At 40.4% G+C, this 18,072-nt stretch overlaps 1 protein-coding gene across 2 annotated transcripts in view; it reads left to right on the top strand.

The window, feature by feature from the left end:
- The window catches only part of tmem245 (transmembrane protein 245), a 125,538-nt gene that overhangs the window by 65,265 nt on the left and 42,201 nt on the right, over positions 1–18,072 (top strand). For both annotated transcript variants that reach the window (XM_063043912.1, XM_063043911.1), the window contains 3 exons: positions 10,144–10,248; positions 15,390–15,472; positions 17,659–17,749. In XM_063043912.1, the coding sequence (XP_062899982.1) occupies positions 10,144–10,248; positions 15,390–15,472; positions 17,659–17,749 (279 nt within the window). The remainder of the gene's footprint in view (positions 1–10,143; positions 10,249–15,389; positions 15,473–17,658; positions 17,750–18,072) is intronic.

Genomic DNA, 18,072 nt, shown 5'->3' with positions numbered 1-18,072 from the left:
GTGGAATTGAGGAATGGGAAAGGTGTAGTGACGCTTATGGGGGTGTATTATAGACCACCTAATGGGGAGCGAGAATTGGAGGAGCAAATTTGTAAGGAGGTAGCAGATATTTGTAGTAAGCACGAGGTGGTGATTGTGGGAGATTTTAATTTTCCACACATAGACTGGGAAGCCCACACTTTAAAAAGGCTGGATGGTTTGGAGTTTGTAAAATGTGTGCAGGATAGTTTTTTGCAGCAATACATAGAGGTACCAACTAGATAAGGGGCAGTGTTGGATCTTCTGTTAGGGAATGAGATGGGTCAGGTGACGGAGGTATGTGTTGGGGAGCACTTCGGGTCCAGTGATCACAATGCCATTAGTTTCAGTATAATTATGGAGAGGATAGGACTGGACCCAGGGTTGAGATTTTTGATTGGAGAAAGGCTAACTTTGAGGAGATGCAAAAGGATTTAGGAGGAGTGGATTGGGACAATTTGTTTTATGGGAAGGATGTAATAGAGAAATGGAGGTCATTTAAAGGTGAAATTTTGAGGGTTCAGAATCTTTATGTTCCTGTTAGGTTGAAAGGAAAGATTAAAAGTTTGAGAGAGCCATGGTTTTCTAGGGATATTGGAAACTTGGTTTGGAAAAAGAGAGAGATCTACAATAAATATAGGAAGCATGGAGTAAATGAGGTGCTCGAGGAATATAAAGAATGTAAAAAGAATTTTAAGAAAGAAATTAGAAAAGCTAAAAGAAGATATGAGGTTGCTTTGGCAAGTAAGGTGAAAATAAATCCAAAGAGTTTCTACAGTTATATTAATAGCAAAAGGATAGTGAGGGATAAAATTGGTCCCTTAGGGAATCAGAGTGGACAGCTATGTGTGGAGCCAAAAGAGATGGGGGAGATTTTGAGCAATTTCTTGGTACAGGTTTCCCCCCACCATCCGAAGGTGGAGCGTTCCTATGAAACGGTTCGTAAGCCGGAATGTCGTAAAGCGAAGAAGCAATTACCATTTATTTATATGGAAAAATTTTGTGAACGTTCGCAGACCCAAAAATAACCTACCAAATCATGCCAAATAACATATAAAACCTAAAATAACAGTAACATATAGTAAAAGCAGGAATGATATAATAAATACACAGCCTATATAAAGTAGAAATACTTCTCTACAACGATGGCCTGCACAGATCTCCGTAGCGAAAATCTCACACAAGCGCTCTCTGCAGAAAATCTCACGCAAGCGCTGTTGGCATAAACGCGCTCTCCAGTAACCATTAAACTATGAAGCTGCCAAATCTACCAAATAACAGGTAAAAATACACAGCCTATATAAAGTAGAAATAATGTACGTACAGTGTAGTATCACTTACCGGAATTGGGGAAACAGCTTGCCGAGCAGACTGATGATGGTGTGTTAGATTGAGTCGTCGCAGGCTGGGTGGTGCAGTGGCTCCCACCCTCCAGGCCGCCGACTCAATACACTGCCGTGAAGAACGCAGCAGTAGCCGGGAGGCACACAGCATATCGTTAAGAAAAAAGCCGAAATAACCATGCTAGTTAATTAGGTGCTGCCAACACGTAATTGTTGGCCCAGATCAGAGGCAATGCAATCGGAAATCGGCACTGATCTGGGCCGACAATTACGTGTCGGCAGCACCTAATTAATTAGCATGTTTATTTCGGCTTTTTTCTTAAAGATGTGCTGTGTGCCTCCCGGCTACCGCTACGTTCTTCACGAATCGGTACAGTGTCTGTCCGGGGCCCGGGTGTTGGGGTGGTGGGACACAGGGGTGTTATCTCATCGTCGATCAGGGCAGGCAGCTCATCTTCTCCTATGATGTCGAAGGTCGAGGTTGGTCATCTGCTGTGGCTGATGTGGAAGGCTTGCTTGACTGCTGAGCCTCGCGCATTTTTCTATCATACAGTTGTTTGTAAGTACTCAAACCATCCTGCAAATATCCCCTAAACCTACGTACCGTTTCAAGATTAAAGTTGTACTTTATCATTGCAGCGAAAATCTCACGCAGTTGCTTCACTTTCTGCATTCGGTTTCGATTGTTATCCTTTCCTCTTCCAATTGCATCAGCTCTTTATCTATCAGTTCTTGGTCATGGGATGCCAAAACCTCTTAAACATCATCTCCGTCAGCTTCCACAAGCCAAGCTCACTTTGTCCTTGCTTCGTTCACCACGATCGAAACGCTTAATTATGTCTAGTTTTACGCTAAGTGTAACACCCTTACTCTTTCAGGCTTTTCCAACACCTTAGAACTCATCTTGCTAATGGCTGCTCAATGCAACCTGTTAAAGCAATGCCGTTCCAAATCCGGGGCAGAGCGGCTGCTCGGGGCACGCGCTGTCTTTTATCGCGCAGATTTTTTCGCGCACTGATTTTTTATCGCGCGCTGCCTTTCTTCGTAACAGTGAAAACACCTTCTGAAAGCGAAAACAGGGTACTAATGTAGGTCTTTCATAACAGTGAGGTTTCGTAAAGCGAACATTCGAAAAGCGGAGGACACCTATATTCACTAATGAGAAAGATATTGAATTGTGTAAGATAAGGGAAACAAGTAGGGTAGTTATGGAAACTATGATGATTAAAGAAGAGGAAGTACTGGCACTTTTAAGGAATATAAAAGTGGATAAGTCTCCGAGTGCTGATGGGATATTCCCTAGGACCTTGAGGGAAGTTTGTAGAAATAGCAGGGGGTCTGACAGAAATATTTCAAATGTCATTAGAAATGGGGATGGTGCTGGAGGATTGGCGTATTGCTCATGTGGTTCCATTGTTTAAAAAGAGTTCTTTGAGTAAACCTAACAATTATCGGCCTGTAAGTTTGATGTCAGTGGTGGGTAAATTAATATAAAGTATTCTTAGAGATGGAATATATAATTATCTGGATAGACTGGGTCTGATTAGGAACAGTCAACATGGATTTGTACTTGGAAGATTATGTTTGACAAATCTTACTGAATTTTTTGAAGAGGTTACGAGGAAAATTGACGAGGATAAAGCGGTGGATGTTGTCTATATGTACTTCAGTAAGGCCTTTGACAAGGTTCCACACGGAAGGTTATTTAGGAAGGTTCAATTGTTAGGTATTAATATTGAAGTAGTAAAATGGATTCAACAGTGGCTGGATGGGAGATGCCAGAGAGTAGTGGTGGATAACTGTTTGTCAGGTTGGAGGCTGGTGACTAGTGTTGTGCCTCAGGGATCTGTACTGGGTCCAGTGTTGTTTGTCATACACATTAATGATTTGGATGATGGGGTGGGAAATTGGAATAGTAAGTATGTAAATGATACTAAGATAGGTGGCGTTGTGGATAATGAAGTCGGTTTTCAAAGCTTGCAGAGAGATTTGGGCCAGTTAGAAGAGTGGGCTGAAAGATGGCAGATGGAGTTTAATGCTGATAAGTGTGAGGTGCTACATTTTGGTAGGACTAATCAAAATAGGATATACATGGTAAATGGTAGGGCATTGAAGAATGCAGTAGAACAGAGGGATCTAGGAATAATGGTACATAGTTCACTGAAGGTGGAATCTCATATGCATAGGGAGGTGAAGAAAGCTTTTGGTATGCTGGCCTTTATAAATCAGAGCATTGAGTAAAGGAGTTGGGATATAATGTTAAAATTGTACACGGCATTGGTGAGGCCAAATTTGGAGTATTGTGTACAGTTCTGGTCACCAAATTATAGGAAAGATGTCAACAAAATAGAGAGAGTACAGAGGAGATTTACTAGAATGTTACCTGGGTTTCAGCACCTAAGTTACAGAGAAAGGTTGAACAAGTTAGATCTTTATTCTTTGGAGCGTAGAAGGTTGAGGGGGGACGATAGAGATATTTAAAATTATGAGGGGGATAGATAGAGTTGACGTGGATAGGCTTTTTCCATTGAGAGTAGGGGAGATTCAAACAAGAGGTCATGAGTTAAGAGTTAAGGGGGAAAAGTTTAGGGGTAACACGAGGGGAAACTTCTTTACTCAGAGAGTGGTAGCTGTGTGGAATGAGCTTCCAGTAGAAGTGGTAGAGGCAGGTTTGATTTTGTCATTTAAAAAAAAAATTGGATAGGTATATGGACAGGAAAGGAATGGAGGGTTATGGGCTGAGTGCAGGTAGATGGGACTAGGTGAGAGTAAGCGTTCGGCACGGTCTAGAAGGGCCGAGATGGCCTGTTTCCGAGCTGTAATTGTTATATGGTTATAACCTCCTTAGTTTACTATTTCCAATATTCAGTCTTCCTCTTTTGCATCAAGTCTACTCTTTGTTGGAGATGGACAGAATACTCATTTCGATATCTGTATAGGTTCCTCCTTCACAAGAAGGCAACCTTTTTGACTCTCATGGGACCTTTCTTTTGTTATCCTTTATCTTTGCCATGAAAACATACTTGAGTGCATCCTAGATTTTTCCTGACAGTATTTTTTCATTTATCTTTCTTCGTTTTTAATCTCATCCAACCATTCCATCTCTTCTAGGTATATGGCAGTTCTGAGCTCACTGTACAAAGTGCCCCCATGCTGTGCCAGCTTGAGTAGCAGAAATTTGCCCTGATAGAATTCATGAACACTACCAGAAATTGGAGATATGAAATAAAAATTTCCCACGCAATTTATGTCAAAGTAAATAAATCAACACAAAATGTATACTGCACTAACTTAACAAGGACAGAAGTTACAGACTGCTTGTGCACAGTGGGATGCCACATGAATGATTTGCTTTGGAAAATGATAAGGCAGCAATCTCTAATGATACTTGTCCAACGAAACTTTATCGAACAGTGTACATCAATTTCTATTTAATTACAACAACAACCTTCCTGCCTATAACACAATTAGAGTTTTCTTGCCTATAGACTGTGCACTTGTGGAAACATTACTTCTGAGAGAAAAACTTCCAGTAAGAAAGCAGCTGCACTTATTACATGGGATTTGGTAGGGAAAATGGTTTAGCAAAATGTTTCTGGAAATGCAACCTCTCCGAAACTTGGGGCTACAATTTTTGTTTATTGAGGAAAAGGCCCTACCGACCCTTCAAGGTGTTCCACCCAGCAACCTTCAGTTTAACCCTAGCATAATCATAGGACAGTCTACAATGACCAATTAACCTACTAACTGGTATGTCTTTGGACTGTGTGAAGAAACCAGAACACATGAAGAAAATCCACACATTGCATGGGGAGGATGTACAGACTCTTTACATTTATCAAATGTTTCTCTTCTTTTCTTACGAAGTATATACACCAACATTCAAGGGGATCTAGATTTGGAATTTCACTCTTTTTTTTGAAGATACAGTAAATTTGGTCTGAATTCTTACTGACTGCTCCTTGAATGTCATCTATTACTCTGATAATAATTCACCACCAAGTAGCTGCTTCCAGCTCATTTGATTTGCTTTCATTTTAATGCAGTTTGCTCAATTATATATTTTCATTACTGATGGATGGGCATGAGATTTTAATTGTTTATGAATGTCTTGTATCGTTATGAACAGGTGGTATGTTACTTACAGAAAGTTTGAAAGCATGTATCTTAGAATATTAATTGCAATCAGACTAGACACAGGGGTGAGTCAGACCACCAATTTTATTTTGAAAATTTCTTCAATGTACAAATTATTCAGTATGGCAGAGGAAAGTTGATATTATAATATTGATCAAAAAGAAAAAGAGGGAAAAGCAGTTAATCAGTATATTAGATGATTTTTTACAATCCATATTTTGACATTATGATAGATACTTTAATGATCCCAAAGGAAATTACAGTGTCACGGTAGCATTATAAGTACTAGAAGAGAAGTAAGAAAAAAATAAATAAGTTACCTTATAAATAAGATGTACAAGATTTACAAGTTTACACTGATAAGATGGTAGTGCAAGAATTACCATAATATAATACAATAATGGGTGCACATACACACTGTCCAGATAAGAAGTGATGGTAGTATTGCACAGGGTGTCTATGATAGCAGGGTGTGGTAAACAAGAGGTTAATAACAGTTTAACAGGTGGTGGTCATCACTTCCCCAGCTACAGATTGACTCAATGTAGGCCTAATGGCCTCATATAGCACTCTTTGGAGCAGTGCTGTTGTCTTAGTCTGTTACTGAACATATTCATCATTGTGAGGTGTTTATGATTAAGAACAACAGTATTAATATATTTTGGAAACATTTTAATTAAGCGGGCATGTTTCAAAAGGTGATCATTATTTTTCAATAGGATGTAAGATTTTCTCATTGTTCTTTAAGGTGTTTCACAGGAAAGTTTTGGAGAAGTGAGATCTTGGTACAAGAGTAAATAAAGTAGACTGGAGAATGGGTTTGAAACAATAGACTTGAATTCTTGATTTAGAGAAGAAATAAAAATGCTGAGATAGTTAGGGATCTAATTGAGGTTTGTTGATAACACAAGCAAAGCATCTGTAAATGGTTTTGGTGGATTAGGAAGGTAAAAGAAAACTGGATATTGGAAATCTGAAAGAAAACAAAAATGCTGGGGAAAAATTCAGCAGTTAAGGTGCTTAATTATTTGTAAGAGTGCGTATAGAGTGAATATAGAGTATAAAGCTAACTGCCATGGTAAGATAAGTCAGATATTGTGTGTTTTTTATTTAAGCCTATCACCCCTACTGGGCCATAGACTGCTGACAGCAGCTCACCACATTACTCTGACCTGGGCCAGTTTAGACAAGGATCCTTACTCACTCAAGGATGAGGTCCTTGGAGCGCATATTAGTGTTTCTGTAGCTCTAGGTTTTTACAGGATGGGGTTGCTAGCCCTGACCCAAACCACCTCCGTTTGTCGCTGGGCTTGGGACCATCCATGGCAGAGTTACATCTGGTCTTGGTTGAGCATCCCATTACAAAGTAGCTTACACTATAGTATAGGTCAAAGTGATGGTGCACCCCAGAGGCATTTAAAAAGTGTAGCTAATCCTGGAGCAGACGTTCCTTTCAGGCTTCAATTCTGAAGATCCAAAATTCAAAGTAAATTTATTATCGAACTATGCATATGTCACCATATAATACCCTGAGATTCACTTCCTTGCAGGTATTCATATTCAAGGAAATACAATGGAATCAATGAAAAACTACCAAAGATTGACAACCAATGTACAAATATAAAATAATATTAGTGATTATTGTAACTGAGAATATGAGTTGTAGAGTCCTTGAGAGTGGTCCGTAGGCTGTGGAATCAGTTCAGCATTGAGGTTGAGTGAAGTTATCCATGCTGGTTCGGGATCCTGATCAGAATCGTTCATGATCCTGGAGCTGTGGGCCTAAGGCTCCTGTACCGCCCTTCCTAATGGCAACGTTAAGAAGAGAACATGACCCACATGGTGGTGGTCTTTGATGATGGATGCTGCTTTCTTGTGGCATCGCTCCCTACAGATGTGCTCAATGATGGGGAGAGCTTTTGTTGTGATCGACTAGGCTGTATCTATCACTTTTTGTAGACTTGACCATTCTTATGCATTGGTGTTTCCCTACCAGGCCCTGATATAACCAGTCAGGATACTTTCCAATGTGCATACACAGAAGTTTATGAACTTTAGATGACCTGTTGAATATGCGCAAACGTGTAAGAAAGTAGAGGTACAGCCATGTCTTCTTTGTAATGGCACTTACATGCTGGCCTTTGGACAAATCCTCTGATATGATAATATTTATTAAGGAATTTAAAGTTACTGCCCTCTCCACCTCTGATTCTCTGATGAGGACTGGCTCATGGATCTCCAATTTCTTCCTCCTATAGTCAATAATCAGCTCTTTGGTTTTGCTGACATTGAGTGAAAGGTTGTTGTGGCAGCACGCAGCCAAATTTCCAGTCTCCCTCGTATATGTCGATTCTTCACCACTTTTGATTCTGCAAACAACAGTGATGTCGTCAGCAAATTTAAGTGAAGGGGTTTCTTCTTTTATGTTACTGCATAGGCTAATCAAAATGGCTTCTTTGTTATGTTAACTGCGATGTAAGGAGTTCCCCCCTCCCCCTCCCTTTGGGTTATATTGATAAGAGAGGGAACAAACCATTTGGGATAGATGTTATACTTTCTTGTGTGTCTGTAAGCTATTGTGTTGCGTGGGCTTTGGCGCAGAAGGCGCGATGGGGACCGAGAGAGGAGATGCAATGCTGTAAACCGTCTGGTCAACCACCGTGGTTGGTCCCAGACGGCAGGTCGAGTTGGTAGGAGAGAGATGGAAAGAGGACACCGTTACTTGAGCTTCAACTGTTGTGCACGAAGTGGTTGAATTTTGATAAGTTTGGTGCCTTTTACTTTCCTTTTATATTTTATCTCTATTAATTACATAGTTCCAGTAATATCTATAATGTGTAATAATTTAGTCGCATATGGTGTATTGTCTGTTATTTGGTGGGGTGGGGTACATCACACAGCATCCACACAAACTTGATTACCCAGTCTGGTGGGGCGGAAGGTTGTTCCCCCTAAACGAAAGCGAGTTGAGCGAGCCTGAGGCTTACCAGGGGGCTACATAAGTATGGAATTGGAGCTATACTTAGTCTCACAGTCATAAATATCAAGAGAGTAGAGCTTGGGGCTAAGCACACTGCCTTGTGGTGCACCCGTGCTGATGGTGATTGTGGAGGCGTTGTTGCCAAGCTGAACGGGCTGGGGTCTGCGAGTGAGAAAACTGAGGATCCAGTCGCCTCATGGAGATATGGAGGCCTAGGCCTTGGAACTTATTGATTTGTTTCAAGGAGATGATGGTGTTGAATGCTGAGCAGTTGTCAGCGAAGTGCACCCTGATGTATACACTTTCACTGTCCAGATATTTCAGAGATGAGTGACGAGTCATTGAAATGGCATTGCTGTTCACCTGTTGTGACAGTCGGCAAAGCAATCACATTGAAGAAATCTCAGGAGGCAAGTAGGGAACTAACTCTTAAACATCACACAGAGTATTAAATTAATGTTAAAACCTAAAAATAAAATCATGAAATTCTAAAATAGTTTCAAAGAAGCCAGATTCTGGCATGTTCATTAAACAGTAATCATGTATTGGCAAATTTTTAACTTTTCAGTAACACTTCGTGTTACAGAGCAAGACAGTTTCTGGGGTTTTAAGCGGGAATAGTTGTTTGGAAACACAAGTTCTCAAGAGATTGACATCAGAAAATTATGCCAGATAAGTAGATCCTGTTGAAGATTGGAGTCTTTGACAGCACCTACAGAAATTCAGTATTTACCGGCACATGGTGGTGGTGCAACTATTCAATTACTTCAAACTGAGTCTATTTGAGTCTCTCTAATAATTAAACTCAATTCCTGTTAGAGACTAGCCGTTTGACAACTCTATTTTTAATAGGTGCAAGATCAGTGTGCTAGTGGATGTGGATGCTTGCATAGGGGACAGATTTCATCTCTGCACCATTTGTCTTATTTGGCTTTATCAAAGAACAGATTATTAATTTCCTGATTGCATTTGTTTTTGCACTGAGTGCTTTTGAATTAACTCTATTGATCCTGCAACAGGTAGTGGGACTCTACTAAATAAATAAAATAAAGCTGGATATATGGTCACATACGTACTTTGTTAATAAATTTATTTTGAACTTTGAATACACTCAGTAGATAAGTCAATTGTATATTAAACCCCCTCAAGTTATGACTAAAGATTTATTGACTCATGTTTCTAGGTCAATGTTTATGGAAAAATGGAAAAATTATGACAGGCTTGGGTCATTTGCAAAAGTTGTACACTATATCTAATCTTTGTTACAATTTTGCTTAGAAATTTGAATGGAAAGAAGCACTTTTAATTCATTTTAATGTTCAAATTTTGATTTTAGTTCCTTTGAAAGAAAAATGTACACTCCAGAATTTTTGACTTTGATTTAATTGGTTGTGTTTCGTCTGCATTATGATTACAGCATTAACATCATTACTTCATTAGTCCTTCTACATTTGATGCAGTGCTTATCAGATTTATCAAAGGATCTGCGCTTTCCACGAGCGTTATTCATTTATGAGAGCTGTAGAGGGTTTTGCCTGAACAGTTTACAACATGTTTAATACTCATGACTGAATTACGTATTTATAGCACAAGTTTCTGCATGTTTCATAAGTACTTAAATTTTCTCAATAGTCACTGATACTAGTATTTTGCTTTTTCTTTCAGATTATTTTTTGTCTGGAGAGATCATTGGATAAGTTGATCAGCGTTTTTATCATCTTTTTGTTGGTTATGGGAACGTTACTTCTGGCTCTGCTCCTAACTGCAAAGGTAAAGATGTGTACATTATTTGAGGAAAAAGAACATTGAGAATGTACGCTGTCCTAAGCTGATGTTTCCAAATAGTGACACAAATGCAAGATATCTTCTGGTGTTACGCAGGAGAAATAGTGCAGTGGTAGTTTGTAAGGTGTATGTATTTGTGTAGGTGGGTGGGGGATGAGGTGGGGATCGTAGAGAAGATGGCAAGGGGGGATGGAGGGTGAGCAGGTGATTGTGTGGTTGGAAAGATTGCAATGAGGTAGGTAGAAAATAATTGGCATTTAAGGAATTAAAATATAAACCATTTTGACAATTCAGTGGGACAGCTACTAAATCCAGAATAAAATTCCAATAAAAAAAAAGTTGTTTGCTAATCATTTCCTTGGGTATATGGCATTCTGAAGATATAAGTAACACCCACAAAATGCTGGAAGAACTCAATATGCCAGGCAGTACCTATGGAAATGAGTACAGTCGATGTTCTGGGTTGAGACCCTTCAATGGGACCGAAGAAAAAAAGATGAGTAGAGTTAAAAGTGTTGGGAGGGGGGGGAATGGAGAAACACAAGACGATAGGTGAAACCTGAAGGGGGAGGGGTGAAGAAAAGAGCTGAGCTGGAAAGTTGATTGCTGCAAGAGATAAAGGGCTGGAGAGAGAGGTTTCTGATGGGAGAGGATAGAAGGCCATAGAAGAAATAAAGGGGGAAGGAGCACCAGTGGAAGGTGATGGGCAGGCAAGGAGATAAGGTGAATGAGGAGAAAGGGGATGTGGAATGGTGAGGGGGGGGGGCGCTATTACCGGAAGTTCGAGAAATCAATGTTCATGCCATCAGGTTGGAGGCTACCCAGATAGATTAAAAGGTGTTGTTCCTCCAACCTGGGTGTGACCTCATCACGACATTGGAGGAGGCCATGGATAGACATATCAGAATAGGAATGGGAGTGGAATTAAAATGGGTGGCCACTGGGAGATTCTGCTTTTTCTGGCAAATGGAGCATAAGTGCTCGGTAAAGCGGTCTCCAATCTACGTCAGTATCACTGATATACATTCTATTTTTAGGTACTTAAATGCTTAAACTTTTCTATATTGAATCTATTTTTATTCACAGTAGTCCTGCAAAACCTGTATTTTATTATATGTCTTAACATTTAAAAGAGCAGCTTTCTTTCAAATTTATAGCCACATTCTGATGTCTATCATGATGTTAAGTGTAGAAAAAAAATCACTGGGTAAACCAGTCATAAGAGAATTTGCCTTAATTATTCACTGATGAAACCCTATCCAGGCTTCTATTAGGTATAAACTCAACTATTTGAATACTGTCTCGGGTGGTCACTGATCTTCCACACTATAATGAAAGCTCTCCCAAAACTATCCTGACTCCTTGAAGTCCTCTTTATCTCACTGATATCCCAGGTAAAAAATACAGGTGTTGCATCCTCCACATTTACCGGTGAAGTGCTAAGAAAAGATGGGTAGTGGAATTGGAAGGGAGGACTAAGGCATTAAACTGTGAATGGTTCATAGTTTTCCAGACCACTTCATGATCCTTCCACTACCTTTCTCCATCTCCTGACACTTGACCCATGCTGTTGTAGTCTTGGTTCTAGCTGAACTCCTTAGCTAAATACCAGATACTCCCACACTATGCATCTGCTTTAACTACTTAGAGATTACTTATTCTGACTTTGCATTCTTTGGGATGATCACCTTACTGAAATGTCTTTTTTATCTATGACACTCCACCATATGGATGCACTATTGCAGCATCAGCTGTACCCCGGGCTCAAAATTTGGAATTTTGGCTCTTCCAGTTGAGGGTATTTTCTGCACCAATGGTGTCCATACCAGATGTATCCTGATTTCCCATGACAAATTCAATGGGATGTCCTGCCGAGTTTCTATTACTAGAATAAAAATCAAACAGCAATCTCAGGTTTAATCTGTTTGTTTTTTTATCACTAGGCTATTTAATTTCAGATTAAGTAAATCATTGCCATATTCTCAATATAAATATTTTTAATATTTAAGAAAATGTTAGCTGATCTCTCCCCGTTTTCTTAATTTAATCCTGTCTTGGAAGGTTTTCAGCATCTCACCTTACCCTGCATGACTTCTGCACATTCTCCCACTCTTGTTGCTTTCTGGCAGAAATATCTACCTGTTTTAGAGAAACAAGTTTCTGTGTGGGTCTTCAGATTTCAATAAAGTCCCTTCCTGGACGCCCCACTCTGGTCTTCTGCCTCCGCTGGATCTTTTCATTGCCAACTGCCGACAGGACATCAACAGTCTCGACTTCACCACTCCTCTCTCCAAATCCAACTAAACTCGTTCCGAATACTCTGCTCTCCACTGTCTCCGCGCTAATCCTAACTTCACCATCAAACCCACAGATAAGGGAGGTGCACTAGTAGTCTGGTGGACTTACCTCTACCTTCCTGAGGTCCAGCACAACTGCCAGACACCTCCTCTTACTTACCCCTCGAATAGCATCCCACTGAGCACCAGGTCATTGTCTACCACACCATTGCTGACCTTATTAACTCTGGGGATCTCGCATCCACTGCCACCAACCTCATAGTTCCCTCACCCTGCAACTCCTGTTTCTAACCTGTAATCAAGATCCACAAACCTGCCTATCCAGGTAGATGTATTGTTTCTGCTCGTTCCTGTTCCACTGAACTTATATCTGCGTACCTCTGTTTTATCCCCCCCGATTCTGTCCCTTCCTACATCCATGACACTTCACATGCTCTTGATCTTTTCAATGATTTCAAGTTCCCTGGCCCTGTGCATGTTATGGATGTCCAGTCCCTATACAGCCCATCCCACATTCCCACCCCCCCCCACCCCAGGAAGGCCTCAAAGCTCTCTGTTTCTTTTTGGACACCAGACCCAACCAGTTCCTCTCCACCTCCGCCTAGCGGAACTTGTCCTTACTCTCAATAATTTCTCCTTCGGCTTCTCCTACTTCATTCAAACAAGGTGTAGCCATGCGCACTCACATAGGTCCCAGTTATGCCTGCCTTTTTGTTGTATGTGGAATAGTCTATATTCCAAGCCTACACTGGTGTCACTCCTCAGCTACATCAACATCTGCATTGGTGTTGCTTCCTGCACCCGTGCAGACCTCATCATCTTCAACTTCGCCTCCAACATCCAGCCAGCCCTCAAATTTACCTGGTCCATTTCCAGCATCTCCCCCCGCCCCCCCAAACTCTCTGTCTCTGTCTCTGGATACAGCATATCTACTGATGTCTGTTATAAATCTACTGACTCTCACCCTGGACTATACCTCTTCCTGCCCTGTTATTTGTAAACACGCTGTCCCCTTCTCTCAATTCCTCTGTCTTCGCTGCATCTGCTTTCAGGATGAGGATTTTCATTCCAGAACAAAGGAGATAGAAACAGAAACATAGAAGATCTACAGTATAATACAGGCCCTTCGGCCCACGATGCTGTGCCGAACATGTACTTACTTTAGAAATTACCTAGGGTTACCCATAGCCCTCTATTTTTCTAAGCTCCATGTACCTATCCAGGAGTCTCTTAAAAGACCCTATCGTATCTGCCTCCACCACCATTGCCGGCAGCCCATTCCACACACTCACCACCGTCTGCGTAACAAAACTTGCCCCTGACATCTCTTCTGTACCTACTTCCAAGCACCTTAACATTATGCCCTCTCATGTTCGCCATTTCAGCCCTGGGAAAAATCCTGTGACTATCCACACAATGAGTGTCTCTCATCATCTTGTACACCTCTATCAGATCACCTCTCATCCTCGGTCGCTCCAAGGAGAAAAGGCCAAGTTCACTCAACCTATTCTCATAAGGCATGCTCCCCAATCCAGGCAACATCCTTGTAAATCCCCTCTGCACCCTTTCTCTGTAGTTTCCACATCCTTCCTGTACTGAGGTGACCAGAACTGAGCACAGTACTCCAAGTGGACTGGGGTCCTATATAGCTGTAACATTACATCTCGGCTCATGAACTCAATTCCATGATTGATGAAGGCCAATACACCATCTGCCTTCTTATCTACAGAGTCAACCTGCGCAACAGCTTTGAGTATCCTATGGACTCGGACCCCAAGATCCCTCTGATCCTCCACACTGCCAAGGGTCATCATATTTTGCCATCATATTTGACCATCCAAAATGAACCACCTCACACTTATCTGGGTTGAACTGCATCTGCCACTTCTCAGCCCAGTTTTGCATCCTATCGATATACCGCTGTAACCTCTGACAGCCCTCCACACTATCCACAACACCCGCAACCTTTGTGTCACCAGCAAATTTACTAACCCATCCCTCCACTTCCTCATCCAGGTCATATATAAAAAAAATCACAAAGAGAAAGGGTCCCAGAACAGATCCCTGAGGCACACCACCTGGATCCCATGCCTCCTTACTTTCTCCATAAGCTTTGCATATGGGGTACCTTATCAAATGCCTTGCTGAAATCCATATACACTGCATCTACTGATCTACCTTCATCAACGTGTTTAGTCACATCCTCAAAAAATTCAATTAGGCTCATAAGGCACGATCTGCCTTTGACAAAGCCATGCTGACTATTCCGAATCGTATTATGCGCCTCCAAATATTCATAAATCCTGCCTTTCAGGATCTTCTTCATCAACTTACCAACCTCTGAAGTAAGACTCACTGGTCTGCAATTTCCTGGGCTATCTCTACTCCCTTTCTTGAATAAGAGAATAACTTCTGCAACCCTCCAATCCTCCAGAACCTCTCCCGTCCCCATTGATGATGCAAAGATCATTGCCAGAGGCTCAGCAGTCTCTTCCCTCGCCTCCCACAGTAGCCTGGGGTGTATCTCGTCCAGTCCCGGTGACTTATCCAACTTGATGCTTTCCAAAAGCTTCTGCACATCCTCTTTCTTAATGTCTATATGCTCAAGCTTTTCAGTCAAATGTAAGTCATTCCTACAATCGTCAAGGTCCTTTTCTGTAATGAATACTGAAGCAAAGTATTCATTAAGTACCTCTGCCTTTATTCAATAGGATAAAAATAAATAAATATAAATTTGGCCGTAACTTAATTTACAAGAATAAGTGAATGAAAACGTATTTTATAATCCAGAACATTTTTTATTCGTTCTCTGGTTCTGTGCTTTTGTAGGTTCATGAGGAAAGTGTTCACATCATCAAAGTCACCAGCAATCTGATAAATGAGACTGTTGCTAACCATCCGGAATGGGCAAAGTAAGCAATAAAATCACTCATTGTTTGCTTACAATTTTTTTTTAATGTAGTTTGCGTTTCATTTCTTTCTATTGTATCTGCATAATCCTTGATGCAGATGTACCAATGCTTTCTTATGGTCTCTACGCTTACACTCACTTTACACCTATGACTGTGTGGCTAAACACAGCTCCAATGCCATATTCAAATTTGCAGACGACATCACTGTTGTAGGCCAAATCAAAGGTGGTGATGCATCAGCATATAGGAGGGAGTTTGAAAATGGCTGAGTGTGCTGTAACAACAGCTTCTTACTCAAGGTCAGCAAGACCAAGGAGCTGATTATTGACTTAAGGAGGAGGAAACCAAGGGATCTGTGAGCCAGTCCTCATCAGAGGATCAGAGGTGGAGAGGGACAGCAAGATTGAAATACCGATGCTAACATTTTGGAGGACCTGTCTTAGGCTCAGAGTGTTAAGTGCAATTACAAAAAAAGCACAGCAGCACCTCTACTTCCTTAAGAGTTTGCAAAGATTCAGCATGCCATCTAAAACTATTCTGAACTTCTTTAGCTGTGTACTGGAGAGTATATTGACTGGCTGCAGCACAGTCTGTATGGAAACACCAATGCCCTTGAATAGAAAATCCGACAAAATGTAGTGAATACGGCCTGGTCCATCACAGGTAAAGGCTTCGCCACCGCTGAGCACATCTACATGAAACATTGTTGCAGAAAAGCAGCGCATCCATCATCTGGAACCTCCACTACCCAGTCATGCTCTCTTCTCACTGCTGCCATCAGGAAGAAGATACAGAAGCCTCAAGATTCAGACCACCAGGTTCAGGAACAGTTATTACCTCTCAACCATCGGGCTCTTGAACCAAAAGGGGTAACTTCACTCACCTTGACTTGCCCCATCATTGAAATGCTCCCACAATCTATGGATTCACTTTCAAGGACTCTTCATCTCATGTTCTAGATATTTATTGCTTATTTATTAATATTTATTTTGTATTTGCACAGTTTTTGTCTCATACACACTGGCTGAACACTTTCATTGATTTTATTTTAATTATTTTATTATGGATTTATTGAGTACGCCCGCAGAAAATGAATCTCAGGGCTGTATATGGTGACATGCATGTACTTTGATAATAAATTTACTTTGAACTTTGAACTTTAAAACAGACCTTTTGTAAAATTGAGTTAAAGGAAGGTGAAGTTCAGGAGTAAATAATTAAGATGGCTGAGGCAGTAATGAAGAAATCATCATGATCTTAAAAAATTAGGTCTTATTTTGAGACTCTGCCAGACTAGAGAGTGGTAAAAGCCTGTTTTAAAAAAAGTGACAAATTGACCTGTATTTTATATTACCTTTGTTAATAAGATGTTGGGGATTGCTAATTAGGAGTGAAATTACCATTTGTCTGGGTAAAAGAGGAAATGAATGGCCAGCATGAACATCCTAAGGAAGAATTGTCATTGATAATTTCTCACTAACTTCTTTGAAAATGTAGAAATGTTACAAGGGAGAGATGTGTCGACACTTTGTGGAATTAAAATAATGAGTTGGACTGAAAATAAATGATACAGTGCATGTAAAAATTGGATATCTGCAACAAAATAAGGATCCATGCAGATTTTAAATGAGGCATCAGCTAGAAAAGTAAGAAAATTGTTAAATCTTTAACTCTGGTTGGATTTTGAATACAGTGTAGGATTCAACTCTGATCATAACCTGCTGTTAGCAAAACAAATTAGGATGCAGAGAATGAGTGGCTTGGCTAGTTAGAGATGAGAGACTTTCACATGGCACTTATTTGGGTAGGGAAGGTAAAGGGCAGAATTAAGTGTTAAAAATCATGAAGGGCCTTTGCTGGTAATCAATAACTAAAGAGAGTAATATGGCTAAGAGGTCAGTCAGGTATAAAGTTTTTCGATGATATGGGAAGATTCAAGAGCACGCTGCCAAAGCAAAGTAAGAAGTGCAGGACAATTGATGATTTTAACAAATAATTTTAAATATTAAATGATGTAATATCACCTTGTTTTGAATAATTTTCTTGTAGTTGGTGAATGGACAGTGACCTTATTATGGATAATATGATTCTGCAGTGTACACAAAAGCCGTGCAATCCTGTTTGGATGTGTTAAAATTGCTCTTCTCTAATTTTCATGTCACTTTTTGATCATTGAATTGTTTCAGCTGGCTACCTGAGGCCCAGGTGATACAGAAGGCACTAAATTCTGCTGCTAACAACGTCTACCAGTATGGAAGAGAGTGGATAACCCACAAGGTGAAATTCTAATTTCTAATGTCGAGAATTGATTTGCATTTAATTACATGAAAGATAGCCAGTGCTCATTTGTGTAGTAACGTGTTGTTGCAAAGAGCAGTGTTAGTTTGGGTTCCTGTCAAGAACATTTAACTTTTGGTTATTTGGTAAAGGGAAAACAAAAAAAAACAGCTTAAGGATAGAACTCTAGGTAGTCTTAATCAGTCAAGGAGTATAATATGGCACTTAAATCATATACTGTTCTTAAACCATTCTATTTTCTTTACCATGTTTGTTGTTCTTTACATTCCTCAAAAGCAGAATTAGAAGTAAATGTAGCATTA

Source organism: Mobula hypostoma, chromosome 3, assembly GCF_963921235.1.
Source record: "Mobula hypostoma chromosome 3, sMobHyp1.1, whole genome shotgun sequence".
Classification (NCBI taxonomy): domain Eukaryota; kingdom Metazoa; phylum Chordata; class Chondrichthyes; order Myliobatiformes; family Myliobatidae; genus Mobula; species Mobula hypostoma.
This window is presented reverse-complemented; position numbering and strand designations above follow the sequence as displayed.